Source organism: Dendropsophus ebraccatus, chromosome 4, assembly GCF_027789765.1.
Source record: "Dendropsophus ebraccatus isolate aDenEbr1 chromosome 4, aDenEbr1.pat, whole genome shotgun sequence".
Taxonomy (NCBI): Eukaryota; Metazoa; Chordata; class Amphibia; order Anura; family Hylidae; genus Dendropsophus; species Dendropsophus ebraccatus.
The window spans coordinates 142,262,785-142,284,101 of NC_091457.1; the positions used below are offsets into that span (position 1 = coordinate 142,262,785).

Genomic DNA, 21,317 nt, shown 5'->3' on the forward strand with positions numbered 1-21,317 from the left:
TCAGCCCCTGCCAGCTGTCATTTTTTTCCTTTAACACTTCTTGACCAACAAGAAATTGTTTATCATTTGTTTGGTGCTGACACCAAAATCATGGTTAATCGTTTGCTAATCATTCACTTTAATTCCACATTCATTCAGTAATCCTTTAGTGTAATTCCACAGATGGAGGATCAGGGGAGTAAACGATCGTAGTAACGACTTTCGTTCTGTATAATATGATAAACGATTTCAGGATAACCATAAAAGATCTAGTTTGTGATCGTATGAACAGTTTATGCAATTGTTAGCCATGACTATTACACATAGCAATGCATACCTGACTGCCAATGATTTTAGGTCTGGACAGAGCGATGATAATAGGGCCCTTTGTCTACCTTGTATAAAGACTAGAGGGGTCTGGCTAGCACACATTATTATTCTCCGCACACCATAATCCTAATAATAGGACCAGTGTGATGTTTCCTAGTCATGGCCTCTTCATAGCGTGGTCCACATGCTCTCCAGACACTACCCTTGGCCTACAGGGAAGAGACTTGACCTCTGTTGCCATCTTGCTCTGCACCATAACATGCAGCAGTGGTGTGAGGTCAGTGGAAGACCTATATATAGATGTCTGGCTTGTAGCCCAATGTCATGCCAGCTTTAGATACTATATGACCCCCTAGGCTTGTTTTGGTATGGACACAGTTTTATCTGTGATTCTACAATAAAGGACTCGATTTTATGGGATTCGAGTGCTGAAGCATTTTTTTGGATTTGGAAGTATTTTTCTGGACCCAGCATGCTCCTTGGCGTTGTCTGCACCTCCCATAGTCCAGCAACACGGCTATAACACTTTCACTTTTAATCCTAAGAAGGTAGAGATACAATAGCAGCAACTCACCAAATAGTGCTCAAGGTTGCTTTATTTTCAGGTAAGTGCAGACATAAAAACGCATTCCAAAAAAAAGGACAGGAGCTACGATCACACGATCAGTGCATCATCTGGCTCACTTCTACTTCTAATTTCACTTGTAGAACAAAATGGTATTGGAGCTTGATAATTTGTAGATATTAGTGACACCCGCTCCCTCCTCGGTTTGTGTAATCTCATGTCTAGGCCCTCTTGGTGTTACCATTTCAATAACAAGTAGTATTTATAGCAGTATAGGCTACAGGACATCCATGGCCCTGTCCTTACATGGACCACTTCAAGGTACTAAATACTGCATACAGGGGACCCCCCCCCCAAGACCCTGTATGTGCTCTTATGTTCTACAATGTATTAGCCTCTTGTAACAGCTTTGGCTGTCCGGACATGATGGGAATTGCGGCAAGTTCAGATGTCAGTTTTAAGTGTATGGGGCTCCCCCAAGACTCCACTGACAGTTAAAAGTCACTGGAGATGGGAGTTAGGCATGATCTAAAATCAATGCCAAACCCCTTTTGTTCTCAAAGGGGTAAGCCGCCGCCAGAGTTGTGTGACTGTGACCTAGCCCTCCTCATAGAGTACACAGGAAATTAAAAGGGGTTATCCATACTTAGAAAAACATGTCTGCTTTCTTCCAGAGACAGCACCACTCTTGTCTCCAGTTTGGTGCTGTTTCTGGAAGAAAGTGGCCATGTGTTTCTAAGCCTGGATATGTACGGGGGGGACGGGAGAGATTACTATACGATAACTCAACGATTATTAAAGGTGTATGGTCACCTTAAAAGCCCAGACACACGTCCGCAATGTACGGTCTGTGCACTAACTGTATATTGTGGATGTGTTAAAGGGGCCTACGTTTCATGATATTCTAAACGTATCCAAAAATTGTAAGCCTTGGAAAGTGATGAGGGGTCTGACGTATTATCTTCCAATACATAAGGAAAGGTATTCTCTGCTACATTAACAACATATTGAGTTATCCAGAAAACCCTGCTGATCAATACAGTAAGGGGCCATGCAAGTGGATTGAATAATAATACCAGGTACAACTTCTCATATGGATAAGCCGCTATGCATGTGTAAACAATAAAGAGGACATGGCATTCATCGACGTGCAGTAGCCACTTCAACGTCCAGGAATTTGGCCTCTGAGAGTCTTTGGGTACATGGGAGATCATACACACTCCATGTAGATCTTGTTCTGGTTGAACTCTTGTGAAATGTAAATGCTACTTATAGGCAGGTATTACCATATTTATGTCATTATTAGTGGCACTAAAGAACACATAAAGACACGTCGTATAATTTACATAGTCCTCGCTTGGTAGGTGTGAGAGCAGTGTGCGCGTGTGTGCACACAAGTTGTGGCAAATACCGTGCGGCCTCCCTCAAGTGTCTTGTGAGACTGAAATGTAGAAAAACAGGTTTACTAATTAAAAACTCCCTCCCCCTTTCCTTCAGTCGGTACAAGAGGTTGGATCCTGCAGACAGTACTAGTCACCTCGCCCTGTGTGACGCTGTGGATGTCGGCACCCGGACGTAGATAAGCTTTGTTACACCTGGACAGTACATGGCCGTCCTATCTGGCCCATGAAGATCTCCACGCTGCCAAGTGTTACTGTAGCTGTGAATTATCCATTACAATGTCTGGGGAACAGGATTGGAACAAAAAGACGGTGAAGATTTTGTCAAAGAAGGAAGGAAATACAAGATGTGCAGACTGCGGAGAGCCAGGTGAGAGGAAAGGAGGAAAGGAGAAAATGAAAGAAAAAATTAAAGGGAATTCTCGGAACAAATTTTTGCACTTTTTGTATTGTATTTTGCTACGTACCTTAGCGTGTCGTGCAGCTTTGTCTGACTAGCACATAATCAGGCTGCGAAAACCTTCGTCACTTACAGACTCTACTTTCTCCAGGAAATATTGGCACTTTTTTTGCAAAATTAAGGAATTACATTATAAGGCTATGTTCCCACACAGTATTTTGCAGGCGTGGATTGAAAACACAGAAAGGCTATGATCACACACTGTTGAAATTAAGTGAATGGCTGCCATTTAATGGGAAATAATGGCCGTTATTTTAAAACAATGTCAGTTATTTATTGTTAAATGCCATCCACTCAATTTTAACAGCGTGTGAGCATAGCCTTTGTGTGTTTTCAATCCATTCCTGGTTTTGGTTGAAAAATACTGAGCAAAAATACTGTATGGGAACATAGCCTAATGCCACATAGGTGTCCAGGTCTTATTTATGGGAACCGTACCTAAAGGGGTAGAAGCTGTAAACTTTTGTCAAACTTTTTGTGGAGATCCATGTCAGTGGCTAGTTATTTTCCTATATCTAATAGGAAGTGACTGGGACGTTGCCCAATATCCTGCTACATCACCTGACCACAGTAAACACTGACTTAGAACTTATTCACATTTACGTAATGACAGACATACGTCTGGTGCCAAAAACAGGATTGGATGCCGATCCTGTTTTCCGGTGATGTGGATAAGGCCAGTACTGTGAGGCCACTTTGGTCGCAGTGTTGCATTGGAATATTCTGCATAGTTATTTATGGTGGAGTGACTTGAAACACAATGGGTCAATTGTAGAGATGAGCGAACCTGGAGCATGCTCGAGTCCATCCGAACCCGAAAGTTCGGCATTTGATTAGCGGTGGCTGCTGAAGTTGGATAAAGCCCTAAGGCTATGTGGAAATCATGGATATAGTCATTGGCTGTATCCATGTTTTCCAGACAACCTTAGAGCTTTATCCAACTTCAGCAGCCCCAGCTAATCAAATACCGAACGTTCGGGATCGGATGGACTTGAACCCGAACCCAGTTCGCTCATCTCTAGTCAATTGCAAAAAAAATAAATAAATCCATTTTTGTTAGATTTTTGGTCAGGCTGCAAGTCACAAGCAACTTTGCCAGCATTGACATCAATGAACGTTGTATGCTTCTGTTGCCTGCTTACGACTTGTCTGTAATTAAGCACTTTTTTATATTATATTATAGATCTATACAAGTGGGTGTAATTTTATATAGTGTAAAACAATGGAGAATCAAAGAGTTTAAATTACTGACAATAAGGACGAGGCCTATGATCGCTATGATTTTACTGCAACAATGATTGTCTTCTATTCTATTTAAGATCCTCAATGGGCCTCCTATACGCTCGGTGTCTTCCTGTGTGTGACCTGTTGTGGTATTCACCGGAACCTCTCTGAAATCAGCAAAGTGAAGTCGTTGACTATGGCCAACTGGGAGGAGGAGCAGATTGAGGTAATGGAAACCCTTTTCTTCCTTCTCAACCCATTCTCAATCTCCTTCATATATCTATTACTATAGATCAGAATATACAATATGTATATGTATTCTTCTCATCAATCCTAGATGTGAATATAATGATAAGAAAAACACTTATTGAAGATGTTATTCAAGATAATTAAATTCATATGGACCTTTATAGCATATGAAACTGCCCAAAAGCTCATGTCCATTGTAATGTAGGTTCCTATGGATTGGGGGGGGGGGGGGGATATATTTCAGGCTAAGTAGGCATTGGTTGAATTCACAAATTTATAGTTTTAACTAGATTACACAGGGGCCTACATTCTACTCTTAAAGGGATATTCATATCTTAAAAAGCCATGGTACACCATCAAAATATGTCCCCACTTTATAAGCAGTGGGTGTTTGATTGACTCCCATCACCTGTGAGAATGGAGGGGATGCAGATCAGGTATACGAACAAAAAGCAAAAAGTGCAACAGCAACCTACAGATGCAAGTGCTTATCGTACATACTCCACTCTGCGTATACACCATAAAAACCTGTTCTGTAGATATTAAAAAATTCAGTATGTTAGCAAACCATTTGATCAAACTGAGTGCACCATGTCACCATGTTAATGTGGCCTCTGGTATACGATCCATCCCCGCTGCACATTGACGCTCCCAGCCACCCACCCAGTCACTTGAATGGGGTTGTGTTGCAGTTTTTCGCACAGCTAAGTGGCAGGAGCCAATGTGCAGTGGAAAAACAGTGAAAGGGGCACAGTACTACACCAGCAATGTGACCCTTCATTCTCACAATCGGTAGGGGGTCCACTGGGAGCACTGATTTGGTGTCACCAGATATGCAGCGAGGCAAGGACGTCATCTATAAGGTTCTGTATGTAGTCTGGTCTCTGTACTTTACTGCTCATTGCTGTTGCTTTATTGCCAATACACACACTCCAATATAACAAACATGGACATGTACTACAAAGTGTATGTTCACTAAGAGTTATCATTTTCTGAAATATAGGAAAACTTTCTTGCAGGGATGGACAGATAGCAAAAGCTAGATAGAGCTGAATGTTAAAAGGGTTATCCAGCGCTACAAAAACATGGCCACTTTTCCCCCTACTGTTGTCTCCAGTTCAGGTGCAGTTTGCAATTAAGCTCCAGTGAGCTTCAAAACCCCACCCAAACTGGAGACAACAGTAGGGGGAAAGTGGCCATGTTTTTGTAGCACTGGATAACCCCTTTAAAAGTCTGAGGTAATGAAAGTGACTAGAGCCGTATTGTAGAGTGTGATGCTTGTTGTTACAGGATAATAATGGCATTGTGCCTGGAGGACAAACATTTAGGAAATGGCTGACATAAAAGAGAAATAAGTAGCTAGAGAGATGAATAGATGGTATCTATTGCTGGTATTCTTAGGGAAATCACCAGGAATGTTAAGGGGTTTTTTTTCCAGGCAAAATATACTGATGAGCTACAGGACAGGTCATCAGTCACTGATCAGCAGGATGCCGACACCTGACACCTCCACCAATTAGCCACAGTAATGCTGCGTTTACACGTAACGATTATTGTACAAATTTGCGCGATAACGATCGAATTAGAACGATAATCGTACGTGTAAACGCAGTGAACGATCAAACGATAAACGAGAAATCGTTCGTTTTGATCTCACAACATGTTCTCAAATCGTCGTTCGCAAAAAATTCTCAGATCGTTCCGTGTAAACAGTTGTTCGCCGATTTAACCAATGTGTGAGATAGGCTTAAGCGACAGCAAAACAAATTTTCCGTACGATATATTGCACAGTCTAAACGCTGATCGTTAAGAAAAAAAATTGTTACTCCGACATCGTTAATCGTACGATTGGGACACTTATCGTTTTGTGTAAATGCAGCATTACTCATCAGTATGTTGTGCCAAGAAAACCCCTTTAAGCCTACCTGTATGTGGGTATATGGTACCGGTATAAGGGCCCTATTACACGGGACAATTATCGTTATGCTATATCGTTTGAATTTAAACAATAATCATTCGGTGTAATTGCAGTAAACGATCGAAATCGTTGATCGTTGATTTAGATCTGAACCTGTAATTATCGTTAATCATTCGCTAATCGTTCACTGTAATTCCACATTTGTTCGCTCAAGTTCCGCATTTGTTCACTAATCGTCCAGTGTAATTGCACATTGTTCATTGTTTTGCTGGGATCAGAAGGAATACACAATCATAGTAACGATCATAACTAACAACCATCGTTCTGTGTAGTATGGTAAACGATTTTAGGTTAACAATAACAATCTCGTTTGCGATTGTTTATCGTTAGTCGTTAATCGTTAAAAATCGCTCCACTAAGAGTGCGTTTACACAGAGAGATTTATCTGACAGATTTTGGAAGCAAAAGCCAGGAATGGATTTGAAAAAAGTATAAATCCCAGTCTTTCTTTTATGACCTGTTCCCTGTTTATAGTCTGTTCCTGGTTTTGGCTTCAAAGATCTGTCAGATAAATCTGTCTGTGTAAACGCACCATAACACTAGCATCCTCCTAGATGAATGCTTGTGTAAATGTATAAGAAAATTATGTTTTGATCTAGTCTTCCATCTAACTACTGCATGGGGTCGCTTCTGGAGAATGTGCACCGATTTATCGACAATGACCCCTTCGTCTTAAATGTATATTCTAAATACAGACTGGTGCAGCAAATCTGAAACTTAACATTACTATAAATATTACACTTTGTAGACCTTGTTTTATTGCCTTTTGCTTTTATTGCTTGCTATGTATTTTATTAAAGAGGTTTCCTAGCTATTAAAAACACGTGCCAACATCTAGGAGCTGAGATTAAAAAAAAAAAAAAAAAACTACACTCACCAGTTTAATCCCTAAAGTTTCTAGTGCTACCATCCCAGTCCTTCCAGTGGGCTTTGTTTACTTGGCCCCACTAATGATGGCACTGTATGTTACCTATGTCAGGGCTGCAGCCAGTCACTGGCCTCGGTACTCGTATGCAGTATACCTCAGAGACTAGTGGTTGGATGCTGCGGTGACACGAGTACCTGGGTATAGTCTTGTATAGTCTTGCTTGTTCTTTATCTCATCTCCTAACAGAAAGAAAATGTTCAGTAACTTGGAAAACCCTTTTCAGTTGATTTGCATTACAATTTTTGAGCAGCTTTTATGTCTTACAATACAATACAAGCTGCTGGATTACATTCAGTGCTTATTCCACCAGAGGGGTTCTGTGATAACTTAGTCTGTAGCCCATCTGTCTACTCTTTGCAACTGTGCTTAGACCCCTACTGATCAGTAAAATGAGCAGAGAGAAGTGCAGGCTTAAAGAGACTCTGTCACTAGGTTTCTGCTGTCCTATCTCAGGCAGTAGCTGATTATAATAGGTCAGTTTTGGGCGGTAGCCCGGGGCCCTGAGCTCCTGGGGGCCTATGGCCCCCCAAACAGACTTCTACTTTCAGTGGTGTATTATCTCTAGGCTACAGTTTTGCCATGATTTGCATAAAAATTGCTGCTTTTTACCGCAATTTGCTCAAATCAGGGCAAAACTGCAGCCAGGAGACAATGCAGTAACATTAGAAAACATACTGAAGGACCTTATCATGTGACAATGATGTCACCACAGGTCCTTTACAGGCTGCATTGTGAAATTAAAAAACTAAAGCTAGTGCCGCCATAGTTACAGTGGGTTGGGGGGGGGGGGGGGGGGGGCAAGCTTAGGGAACATCCCGGGGCCCATGGTAAAGTTAATCCGCCCCTGATCTTAGGGTAGCATAAACTAGTGACAGAGAAGCTGAACAGAATGATGTATCACTTACATTGTTGTGTGCAGCTGATCCAGAGATATCCTCCTGAATAACATGGACAATAAGTAGTGCTCTCCATCATGTGCATGAGCCCAGTAGTCCTGTATATTCATGAGAAGCAGAAAACTCTGCCCACCAGCTGCTGATTGGCAGTTATCCATCCATGCTGTGTATATCCAGTCAACTGTCAATCAGCAGCTGGAGGGCAGGGGGAGGGGTGCGGCAAGAATCCTATTCTCCCGCATATTAGGAGAACGGATGAAAAGAATCATGTAAGTAATACACTGATCTGTTCAGCATTTCAGTCATTAGTTTATACTGCCCTCATTTAAGGCAGAATAAACATAGCGACAGATTCCCTTTAAACGCTTTACTCCTCAGCTGACAACAATATATAGGAGGCCTAAGTATTCTTAGTAAGTATAGGTCAGGGAATTCCCCTGATGTGGACTTTGCAAGACATAATCTAGAATGAGCCTTGTAATGCATAGTTTATCATTGTTTCCTTGTTGTGCTTTACTAATGTACTTTCCTGATTTCTCAGTTTCTTGACAGACACGGCAATGTAGCAGCTAAAGCGAAATATGAGGCTCACGTTCCTATCTATTACTACAGACCCACACATGCGGACTGCCAGTAAGCTTACTCTTTATATTTCTCGGCTTATCCTAAGCTGCTTTGCTGTATCTGAAGCTACATCGGAACTGTATATATATTCAGCAGGTTCTACAAACAATAATAATTGATTGACAACTTGAATGGCGTCTTTCCAGTAGAACAACTATTGTGATCTTTATACATTATGGCTGAGGCATTGATGGTCATGCTATTAGGCTGAGCTCACACGTGTCGGATTTAATATCATAGTTATTTACTTAAAGAATCTGTGAGAAGAAATCTGAGACCTGCATGGGATTACAGCCTTGGACCCACACAGCATTTGGCCCCATTATCACTCAATGGGCTAATCCGTGACTTTTCTGTGCACATTCGTAGCATGCTTCTAATTTCTATCGCAGATTGTTGTTTGTTTTCTGTGCGGAAATTTTCTGTTGTGTGGGAATAAATGAATGAATATATAAATGAGGTTTCAGAAACTCCGTTAAAGGGGTTGTCCAGCGAAAATCTTTTTCTTTCAAATCGACTGATATCAGAAAGTTATATAGATTTGTAAGTTACTTCTATTGAAAAATCTCAAGTCTTCCCATACTTATCAGCTGCTGTATGTCCTGCAGAGAATGTTGTTTTATTTTCAGTCTGACACAGTGCTCTCTGCTGACATCTCTGGCCAAGACAGGAACTCTTTCTCGGTTTTCTATGAATCCCCATAGAAAACCTCTCCTGCTCTGGACAGTTCCTGTCTCGGCCAGAGATGGCAGCAGAGAGCACTGTGTCTGCTTGAAAATAAAACAAAATTTCCTGCAGGACATACAGCAGCTTATAAGTATAGAAAGACATGAGATTTTTTAATAGAAGTAAATTACAAATCTATATAACTTTCTGACACAGCTGATTTGAAAGAAATCAGCTGGACAACCCCTTTAACAAGTGTAGGATGCTCTACTCCTCTGTCGATGTTACTCAGATATCACAGATGCACCTTTGCGCCTTTGCTATAGCTGAGTTTCCTGGTGTAACCATGACTTTAGTAACAAGAGCTCATAGTATCATAGGGATCACCCCGTGGCAACAGGCTAGAGATATCTGGCTATTCCGTGTTTTGAGACTCGCAACCGAGGCTCCACGGACTCCTGTTTTGCATATTAAAATTTTGGGGGGCATCAGTGGAGACTCTTGATTGAGTACTTCATTGGAGTTTTTTTCGCTGTTCTCCTTGAGTTCAGTGATTACTGTGTTTTGTTGGTTGATTTGTCATTGTCCCGACTAGCCAGAATCCTACTCCACACTGACGAGGGGCAAAAACCCTGAAACGGCTGTCTGTGGATGGAAGTCTGCCTTGGCAAACCCTTGTCATGATCGCAATACTCGCACCTTGAGTTAGACATTGACAAAAAGGGACCACCCTGGTGGTTCCCTATTTATGTTCCAATACTCGCAACCGAGTGGGACTTAAGGGGCTATTTATCAGGGTGGTGTGGTGCTCTCCCTATCATGGAGGCATCCCATGGCAACAGGCTAGAGATGTCTGGCTATCCCCTGTTTTGAGACTCGCAACCGAGGCTCCATGGGCGCATCAGTGAAGACTCTTGATTGAGTACTTCATTAGAATTTTTTTCACTGTTCTCCTTGAGTTCAGTGATAACTGTGTTTTGTTGGTCTATCATAGGGATCAATTATATTTTAAGTTAGTGTCAACAATCCTGTAATATGGCTGCAAATATGATCCTATTATAAACTTGTGTAAAACCCCTTTTTGCACCAGTATTGAGGATTTTTTTTCCCCATGTCAGTATTTATTTAGTACAATACAATGTGACCGACGCAAAAAGTGCTCCATTGGTCGATTTCTCTGGGTAGTGGTAGATGTATTTACCATTCATACATACATAGAAAACTCACTGTGTATCCTTTATGTGGTGAATAGTGTATTGCTCTGTATGATCAGCCCTATGATCTATGTACTGTATACGCTGTATAGTGCTGTCCTTTGTGATGCCTATATGGTGGTAGTGTAGCATTATATGGCACTGTTATTGAGCTGGTTTTATTTAGTTATTTATTATACAGTGGTATTTGCTATATTTGTATTGTATTAGCATAGCACTGTATGACACTGTCATTGAGCACTTTGCTAATATTATTTAGGTATACACTTTATAGTGCTATACGTACATGTTGGTAGCATAGCACTGCATAGCAATATGTATATACTTTATAGTGCTGCTATTTTCTGTACTTGTATGGGGGTTGTATATCAATACACATCACTGTTGTTAAAGGGGTTATCCAGCGCTACAAAAACATGGCCACTTTCCCCCTACTGTTGTCTCCAGTTTGGGTGGGGTTTCGAAACTCAGTTCAATTGAAGTAAATGGAGCTTAATTGCAAACCACACCTGAACTGGAGACAACAGTAGGGGGAAAAGTGGCCATGTTTTTGTAGCGTTGGATAACCCCTTTAAGCACTTGGCTTGTATTATATCCTCGTATAGTACTGTGATTTCTTATACATGGTAGTATAGGAACACATGGCACTGTTTATGGGTATTTTGTTGATATTATATATGTATACAGTATATAGTATACGTTATTTGTTACACCTGTATAGCACTATTGAGCACTTTGCTGGTATTATTTAGGTATACATTTTACTAGTATTCTTTATGCATTATGCTTGCACCATGGCAGTAGTATTGGAGAGATAAATAATATTTCTATCACCTAATAGCACTTATTTTATTATTGTTCGAGCTATAATTCATTTCCTAAAAAAACATAGGTCAAGGTTTCCTCAGAGGGCTCCACATGTGAGGATTGGGCCAAGTTTACACCATTCGCTGCTTTGTTTGAACGTTCCTTGTTTGCCTTTGCGATCCCTACAGCAATGCTGGTTATGCTGCATTCACGAACCATAACTAAAAAAAAAAAAAAAAAAAAAGACTGTACTTCCCTGTGCTGCCTGTAATAATGTGATTATTGTTAATGCATAGTTAACACTTTATACGTTCTTTATAATCTCATCTGCAGTGTCTTGCGAGAACAGTGGATTCGGGCCAAATATGAACGCAAACAGTTCATGAAAAAGGAAGGTTCTGATGGCTTTTCTGGCGGTAAGGAGAAACGGAGAACACGGCATGCAAATTCTATTATAAATTAATAGTCACGTTACAAAAATGACATGGCAGCTGTATACTCTTCACAGTTAGAAATTTAGGGCAAAACTTCTTCTATTGCACAGCATTTAGTCTTGTGTGTTTCAAGGCAATGTTTTCCAAGCTATAAAAAAGAAAAACAAACAAAAAAACCCTGAAAAGTACATATATGTGCCTGAATGGTCACTAGATAATCCACATCTCTATGCAGCACAGCTGTTCTGATGCTGCCAGGGCTTGTTGTGCCTTGGTTTACCAATGTAAAGGTCTACAGTTCTCCTTATTGCTCTCCCTTCTACTATACATTGGGGGAGATTTATCAAACATGGTGTAAAGTGAAACTGGCTCAGTTGCCCCTGGCAACCAATCAGATTCCACCTTTCATTCCTCACAGACTGTTTGCAAAATGAAAGGTGGAATCTGATTGGTTGCTAGGGGCAACTGAGCCAGTTTCACTTTACACCATGTTTGATAAATCTCCCCCATTGTCTCTATTTATAGATGCTTGCATTCTTAGGCCATGTTTACACATTGCAAGAACAGCAGCCACTGTGTGACACGGCTGTGTCAAATTAGGGCCACTGTCTTACGTGTTCACCTGGCTGGTACTGCAGTATCCGCCGGATGAACATAATTTGATTCCAAGTGGAATGCGGGCACATTTGGGTGTTCCCGCACTCCGTTTAGCCATAGACTACAATGCAAAGTACGGGTTCCGGACGTACAATGTGAGCACAGGCAATCTCGTACAGCCACTGTTCACTGAATAGTGGTTGCACAAAATAGACCCGAACGTAGTGTATACAGCGTGTATACATTACGGCCGTTGTTCCATACACACTAATGCGATTCCATGCCGTCATTAAACAGCGGATTTTTTTTTATCGTAAAAATACAGTGTGTGAACGTGGCCTAACAGTGTAAGATAGATAATTACACACTAGCTTCACACATAACACAAACACAAGCTCTGCTTTGCTGCCCAGCATGTTAAACACCATCCATCCTGAAAACTAGAAGAGAGGGAAAACCCAGGGAGATGTGGGCATGTAATGTGTGACATCCTTTACTACAGGTAGCAGGAGAGGGGTGATAACTACAAAACCAGGACATCACATATGAAGGAAGTAAACAACAGGAGCATGACCTTGTAGCTGCATGTGAAACCAGATTATAAAGGCATGCTAGCCATTAGCAGTATATTAGTAAGGGACCAATCTTAGTGCAGATTACGATTTACACATTTACCCCTTTTAATATTAGTAATAACAATCATAACAGTAAACTCTTTGATACTTGTGGAACATCAGAAGTCATGTTTTTCATTTCAGGTGTGAAAGAAGGAATCTTATTGAAGCGAGGAAGAGATAACGGACAGTATTTGGCAAGGAAGTTTGTCCTGACAGAGTTGGACGGCACCTTGAAATATTTTATTAAGTCAGATGTAAGTATCATGGAGCTGAGATGATCAGAATCCTAATAAAGGCCTGTATATCAGCCTCCATTGTCTGCGGCTCTATAATAGGATAGCTGCCTCCTTGTTTTCTGTATTTTTTAAAATCACATACATATAGTGGGTCCACAGTGATTGAATGAAGCGCCAGCCAGGGTGGCAGTGGAGGCACACTGAGTACTCAAATTCCCTGTTCTTAGGATTGGTGGGGGTCCAGGCGGTCAGACCCCAAGCAATCAGCTTAAAATCCCCTAATCTATGGAATGGTGGATAACAAGCCCACATGACACTTTCCCTTTAATAGCTGCTTGACTTAGTAGTTCTCCCCAGTACTCACCCCCTCCCCTTGCCATGCCCACCATGCTACCATCCATAGTTTTAATTTTCAATCTTGATCAATCAGCAATGTAGCATCCAGGATTCCTCACAATGCTGCTAGTGTGACAAGGGGCCTGTGGATCCTCTGGTTTTGGAGCCTAGTCTCTGGACACAATACAATCCCTATAGCTTAATCACTACTTCTACGGAAAGCCACTGTTTGTGTTAAAGGGAATGTATACCTTATATTTCTTATACCGATTTGAGCCAGCTACTAAAACAATGCTCTTTTTTTCTAATTGTAAAATAAATCTAAATATATATATATATATATATATATATATATATATATATATATAATATTATTATTGTATATATATATATATATTTTTTTTTTTTTTCATTTTAATGCTTTAATATGGGGACTGCTACCTTAACTGAGATGTTTTTTAACACCATTTACAGATATGCTTTGCAGAAAATCCCATGGATGGGAGCTGTCTCATTGACATAAATGAAAAGGTTTCTGGGTGTACCGTGTACTCTGTTACCTACTAGGAGGGGGAGACTGAGCTGTGAACATCACCTACTGTCTTACCTATACACTGCTGATGCTTTTTATTTCAGGCAAAGGAGCCAAAGGCTGTAATTAAAGTAGACAGTATTAATGCCATCTTTCAGCCAGAGAAGATGAAGCAAACCAATGGTTTACAGATCACATACGTTAAAGACAACAGAGCAAGAAACTTATTTGTGTACCACAATGATGGGAAGGTGAAGTAAAGCAGAACTATTGCTTGTATAATCAGTACACCCGACCCCAGTGAGAGGCAGTGTATAGACAATAAGGGTGGATGATCTTGTATGCATATTTTATTTCCTCTAATCATGTAGAAACTTAGAAGGGGGAGCCATCATTGTGCGCTCCAGTCACAAAGTGTTTGCTCAAACTTTTTGTGGCGGGACGGACAGGAGGCACAACTTCAAAAGAAGGAGTCATAGGAGTCTGTTCACACTGCATTGATTACAATTTATACCTGCACGCCAGGTATGCCCCAAATTTACCCTAGCTCTGAGCAGGCATAGATTTCAGTGAGGGCACAAAGACAGCCCCAGGGGCGCCTCTGCGTAAGTTCAGCATACCTGTGCGCTGCTGGGGGATTACTTAAAGGTGTCTTCCAGGTAAAACAAATTGGCCTATCCACAGGGTAGGTCATCAGCACCCGCCCTATAGTGTGAACAGGGCTAAAAGCTGTGAATGGAGCATGCAGATCAGTAATTGATAACCTATCCTGAGGATAGATCATCAATCTTTGTTGCTAGTAAGCCCCATTTAGACCATGTGAGCCACAGGTCTTAGTAAATTTCCCTCCTTAGAACATACACATAATTGAACACAATATCTAGAGTAGGGGTCTCCAAACTGCAGCCATCCAGCTGTTGCAATACTACGTTTCCCATCATGCCTGGACAGCCAAAGGTTTAGCTGCCAGGCATGATGGGCACTAATGGTTAGCTGATCCCTCACATCCCATTACAAACTGGTAAAATTAATCAAATCACAAGGTTCTGCAGTCACAATAATATTTATAATAGTAATGCTAATACTTGAGACCAGGGATAGGGAACCTTCGGCCCTCCTGCTGTTACAAAACTACAATTCCTATCATGCCTGGACAGCCAAAGCTTTAGCTTTGGCTATCCAGGCATGATGGGAATTGTAGTTTTGCAACAGCTGGAGGCCCAAAGGTTCCCAAAACCTGCTTTAGACTTTTACTTTATTAATAATAATAATAATAATAATAATAATAATAATAATAATTTAGATTTTTACTATAATAATAGAGAATAATAATAGAGAATTGTTAGTAGAAGCAGTCCCCTCCCTTGGCATATTAACAGAAAGCATCTCTATGGGACTTTGCCTTTCCCTGCATTAGGGCCAGTACACATTGAGTAAAATCTGCGAAATTCTGCAGCGGAATCCCGTCGGTGAACTTACATAGTCAGCCCATTGATCCCATTGGGTGCCATGCAATGCTGTACCACGACCCTGCAGAGGAAACTGTTGCTGCAATGTTTGACAGCAGATTATGTTCAGGAGAGATTGTTATAAAGACAGTCATCTAATTCTCTATACTTTATTTCCTATAGGAAATCGTCAGCTGGTTTAATGCCATCCGCGCCGCTCAGTTTCATTACATGAAAGTTGCATTTCCCACAGCAAGTGACAAAGAGGTAACCAGGTGAAAGATTGGGGCAGGGGTTCGGGGAGGAAAACAGAGATATCCATAAAATAGCAGCTACATTCACCTTTAGCTCAGTTCATACCACACAAACAGTTGGCTTGAAACTTGTACCAGGGGCATGTCATATGTTCAGAGGAGCATATCACACCCAACATCAATGTCCTATATGTTCTGCAGGAAGTGGTGTATTCTTTCCAGTCTAACACAGTGCTCTCTGCTGCCACCTCTGTCCATGACAGTAACTGTCCAGAGCAGTAGTAAGTCCCCATAGAAAACCTCTCCTGCTTTGGAAATTCCTGAAATGGACAGGTGGCAGCAGAGAGCACTATGTCTGACTAGAAAGAATACACCACGTTCTGCAGGACATACAGCAGCTGATAAGTATTGGAACACTTGAGACTTTTAAATAAAAGTAATTTACAAATCTGTATAACTTTATGACACCAGTTGATTTGAAAACCGGAGTACCCCTTAGCTGATGTCACTGGTACCATGTAAAAGATTCAAGACTATGTTTATATTTATCATCTAGATTTTAAGTCGGTTACCCCAGAATTTCCTGAAGGAGGGATATATGGAGAAGACCGGACCAAAGGTAGGTGAAAATAATTTTCAAAAGTGAAGAGAAATTGCTTATAATAAAACCTAAGGCTATGTTCACACTACGTATATGTCCGGCCGCAAAATTTTACATTCGCGGCCGGACATATACATGTTAAACTCCGGCTGGGGATTTACGTAAGTTGCAGCCGGCTACGTACGGTCCGTGAACTTACGCCCGTAGTCTACTTACGCTTCCCGAGCAGCGTACGTAGCGATCTGACAGCGCTTTTTTACTTGGAAAGCTTCGCCTAGCCCCGGACACCCCACAGAACCTTTTGGATCGGCAAAGAAAAGTGGAAAAATGAAGAAATCACCACTCCGTACGGGACTACAGGCTACAGGCGTAAGTTACAGCTTTTTTGTCCTCAAACAATGGTCTGGTTCATTTTTTACACCGCCGCGTAAGTTCTTACGTAGTGTGAACTGTGCAGCTGTATATCGTATACTTTCCATTGTGCGCAAACTACGTAAATCTCCGGCCGCTTATTCACGGAACGCGCTACGTCCGGAAACTTACGTAGTGTGAACCTAGCCTAAAGGTGTAAAAAAAAATAGCGTTGGATGGTCCTTTTGGATAACTATTTTAGAAGTAGTCATTGCAATAGACATGGTGTTGGGCGCTGCCATAATTCCTCCACCCCATATGGAGCGTAGGAGAAGTGTGTGTCTGTGATGTGTGATATACGATGTAGGCAAATATCAATGGAACATAGAGGCAAAAGCAGAAAATTATTATTATTACTATTATTATTATTATTATTATTATTTATTTATTTATTTATTTATTTATAAAGCGCCCTTAATTCCAGGTGAATGTTATTCACCATTGTGACCCAGTATTTTATTATTGTTTTGGACTTTTTTGGCCTTCCGCTTTAACATTCATATTGAGCAGTAACACTGTATGGATCACTAATATTAGCATTTTGTCAATCGCGTAGCATGATATAACATTGCTTTACTTTTTATTTTTTATAGCCTACTGATGCCTTTAAAAAGAGATGGTTTACCCTAGATCACCGAAGATTAATGTACTTCAAAGACCCCCTGGTAATTGTCCAGCCATGTCATTTTTTTATTTTTTTCAAAAGGCAGTAGGGGGGACACACAGAAAAAATTGAAAAACATAAAAAAACACAACTCACCTCTTCCTGTGCCTGAATCGCTGCTCCAGGACCCCTCCAGGCTCCGGTATCTCCACCAGAGTTGACGTCATGACCCGATTAATGGACTGGCCACTCAGCCAGTCAGTGACTAGGGTGGGCCGTCTCTGCAATCACTAATTGGTTATGTGGCCAGTCCATCAGCTGGGACGGGCATAACAACTCTCCTGGTGACGGTTACCCGGCGAATTGCGGTCAAGGGGAGAGGTAAGTAAGGATTGGTTGTTATGTTCGCCCCTGCCAACTTTCAGATCTTAGGGCCCTATTCCACAGGCCCGATCAACAGTGTAAACGAGAGCCGATCTGCTAGATTGGCGCTCGTTTACTGGGCCTATTCCACGGCCCAATGATCGTTACGCGAGGGCTGCAGGGACATCGTTACCGATGTCCTTGCAGCCCTTGCACCATACATTACCTTGCAGGGCTTCTCTTGCGCTCGGTCTTCCACCCCGGGTCCCGCGGCGCAGCATCAACTCTGGAGCGGCCTGACTGAGCTCTCAGACCGCTCAGCCAATCACAGGCCGGGACCGCCGCGGCCAGTGATTGGCTGAGCGGTCTGACAGCTCAGTCAGGCCGCTCCGGAGTTGATGCTGCGAGTGGGACCCGGGGAGGAAGACGGAGCGCAGGAGAAGCCCTGCAAGGTAATGTATGCTGCTTCTCAAATCGTCGGTCGCCCGCCGCGCACCGCTATTCCATGAAGCGATGCACGGTGGGTGTCTGATGATTTTAGGTTTGGGCCTAAATAAACGATCATGAATATTCTCATTGCGGGTCCCAGTAGTTGTATCCTCACTGATCAGCTGGTTGCCCCCCTATCCTGTGAAATAACCCCTTTAAAGGAGCTTTCCTTTTATATAATTTATCAGTATCATGTTATAGAGCAGGAAGAGCTGAGCAGATTGATATATATCTTTACGGGAAAAAAGTCAGTATCCGCTTTAGCCCTCTTCTGCTTTGTGTACAACCCCTTTAAGCCCAATGAACAGTGTTGAGCAGTAAAGGGACCACCCACTTGACTCCCAAGCCTAGAAAGAACAGAGATTACAAATCTTAATCTGCTCATCTCCTCCTGCTCTTTTGAGATCCACATGTACAGTATGATCACAGCTAATTCTGATTCTACCACATTTGCTGGAGGAAGAAGTCACACAAAATATTCTTTTACTCCTCATGGATTTACTTCTGGCTTTGGATCAAAAACTCCATAAAAACTGCACCTCCAACTGCAAAATAATCAGTATGGGGGAGGGGGGGGGGGTATTTATTAGGACCTAGACCATAAAAATACTGGACAATTACTGTCTTTCATTATGGTTAGAAAAAAATATATATAGTATAGTACCGTGTTAGCCAGAATTTTTTTTTTGTTGCCCGATAAAGGTATAACTACTAAAATACTTTGATCACAAGTATTCACCATAGATATGTCTTTCATTATAAACCTTACTGACTTCAGGATATGCAATAACAAGGTTTTCTCCATTTGTTGTTCAGGACGCTTTCGCTAAGGGTGAGGTGTTTTTGGGAAGTAGTGAGAATGGCTATCAGGTGAAGGCTGAGATGGTCCCCAGCTCGTACAGCAATGTGTGGAATTATGGCATATCCATTAGTACACCAGAACGTACTTATATATTCACCTGCGAAAGTGAAGTAGAGCGGGAGAGCTGGCTGAACGTGTTCAAGAAGGTTCTAAGTCTACCTATGACTGTGCGGGAATATGCAGGTAAAATGGCTCCCATCTCTTATACATACATGTTCTCATACAGAACAGGAAATAAGGCTTCATACATAGCAATCTATGTCATAGTAGCCTATAATCCAAAACGAATAATGTATGTTGAAATGAATACAGCGGACTAACATAAATGTATTTCTGGCAATTCATGTCAGTATATGAGCTCTGTATCTGATATATATTACAGGAAGTCTCGGCTTAGTTGATCTGTGAGTTGCATACTGGTGATGCATATAATATTTGTATCTTAGCCCCATAAGCAGCTCAGTGAGGGGCACGTTGTTTTCAATGTAATCCCCCCCCCCTTCCTTAAAATCCCCTTTTAATGTATTCACATATATGTTGCATGGACTCTGGGGGCTCATGTACAGACTTTTTTTTCAGGGTTTTTTTCCGTTTTTTTTTCACCAGGATTTTAATATTTCATGTTTGCAGTGTTTCCGAGTGGGTTAGAATTTCAGATGTGGTTAATTGTCATTTTGTATTCTCTTTAAATAGGTTGTTCCAATTTCCATTATTTATTTATTTATTTATTTATCTAAATAAATAAATATTTCCTCATATGTTCAAACAAAAATAAATAAATATAAAATAAATAATAAATATATAATAAATAAATATATATTAAATATTTCTTTATATGTTTAAACAACAATAAATATGAAATAAATCAATAAATATATATAATAAATAAATATTTCTTTATATGTTTCAACAATAATAAATAAATGTAAAATAAATATATATTAAATATTTCTTTATATGTTTAAACTAAAATAAACAATGTGAAATAAATAAATATATAATAAATAAATAAATAAATATATAGATATATAATAAATAAATAAATAAATATTAAATATATGTTTTCCCACGTAGCTGCAGAAGCCAAAGCAATGTCACTTATAGGAAAGACAATGCTATGGTGTGACATTTATCACAATCGGAGATGACAGGGGTCAGGCAAGACTAGACAGCTGTGATATAATGAAGGACGCAGAGTGTTCACACAATCAATTCCATTACCGCTAGGAGTAATATACGAAATAGCAAAACCCCATCTAGCATTGAATACACAGCACTGTGGATATAGGAACCGAGAAGGAATAAGAGAGCTGAAAACCTTTTAAGTTTCCACTTTTAGGTTGATTGTTCATACCACTGCATTGCTATAAGGATGATAATAGTCAGTGGGTGAGCTAAACGGATTAACCCTTTAGCTGGCAGCATCATTTTTGACAGACGTGAAAAAGGAAAATCAATCGTGCAGTTTACAATAATGGGGGCCTTCCTGCAATTTTGCATCGAATTGTACCAATTAAAAAAATTTGAGATTTCCGCACCCTCAACAGAGCCTGAATAAATAATCTGTGGGTAGAAGCACCACACAGCGTCATGTATATTATTGTCAGCTATTACAGTTCAGTACAACGTCCCTTAATTTTTTTTTCTAAATTTTGTTCTTTTTTTTATTTTTTTTTTAGTTGAAGCTCAATTTAAACATCGTTCCTAACACAACGCTCCCCGAACCCACCAGATACCCTCCGATCCTGCAAACCGCCCTCATTCCAGCCATTCAGACACTGGACTGCTTTGATATCCATGTGTTCCATTTCAGCATGTTGTTGTATATAAGTCTGTATTATTGTATGGTAACTACTCTTGTAACTACGTGCCAAGCAAAGTGTTTGCACTGTCTAATAAATCTTTTCAAGAAAACATAACGAGTGCCGTCTCTCGCCGTTAGTTATGAGATTGATGTGTTTTAGGTAAAAAAAATAAAAAAATATGCACAGAAAAGAGCAATGAACATGGATCAATAGAAGTATGTATAAGACGTGAAGGGGAGGAGAGCAGGGAGGCAACGAGAAGACCACGTAAATCACACTGCTAGTTCACTCTATGCACCTCTATGTGAAGGAAGCTTTTGGTTTTATGCCCAGGCTGCCTGATGGACGTATGACGGATAGAAAGGTAGAGACCAGAAATGAAGACTTATGGGAATAACATCTAGCATT

At 40.8% G+C, this 21,317-nt stretch overlaps 1 protein-coding gene across 1 annotated transcript; it reads left to right on the forward strand.

Annotated features, from left to right (window-relative positions):
- The first annotated feature begins 2,370 nt into the window (after positions 1 to 2,370).
- On the forward strand, positions 2,371 to 21,023 carry LOC138788880 (arf-GAP with dual PH domain-containing protein 1-like). Its single transcript, XM_069967257.1, has 11 exons — positions 2,371 to 2,644; positions 4,054 to 4,184; positions 8,551 to 8,642; positions 11,654 to 11,736; positions 13,110 to 13,222; positions 14,177 to 14,323; positions 15,704 to 15,787; positions 16,331 to 16,393; positions 17,380 to 17,451; positions 19,059 to 19,287; positions 20,784 to 21,023. Exons 1-11 carry the CDS (start codon positions 2,554 to 2,556, stop codon positions 20,810 to 20,812), a joined length of 1,134 nt encoding a protein of 377 aa, XP_069823358.1. The 5' UTR covers positions 2,371 to 2,553; the 3' UTR covers positions 20,813 to 21,023.
- Positions 21,024 to 21,317: the final 294 nt, after the last annotated feature.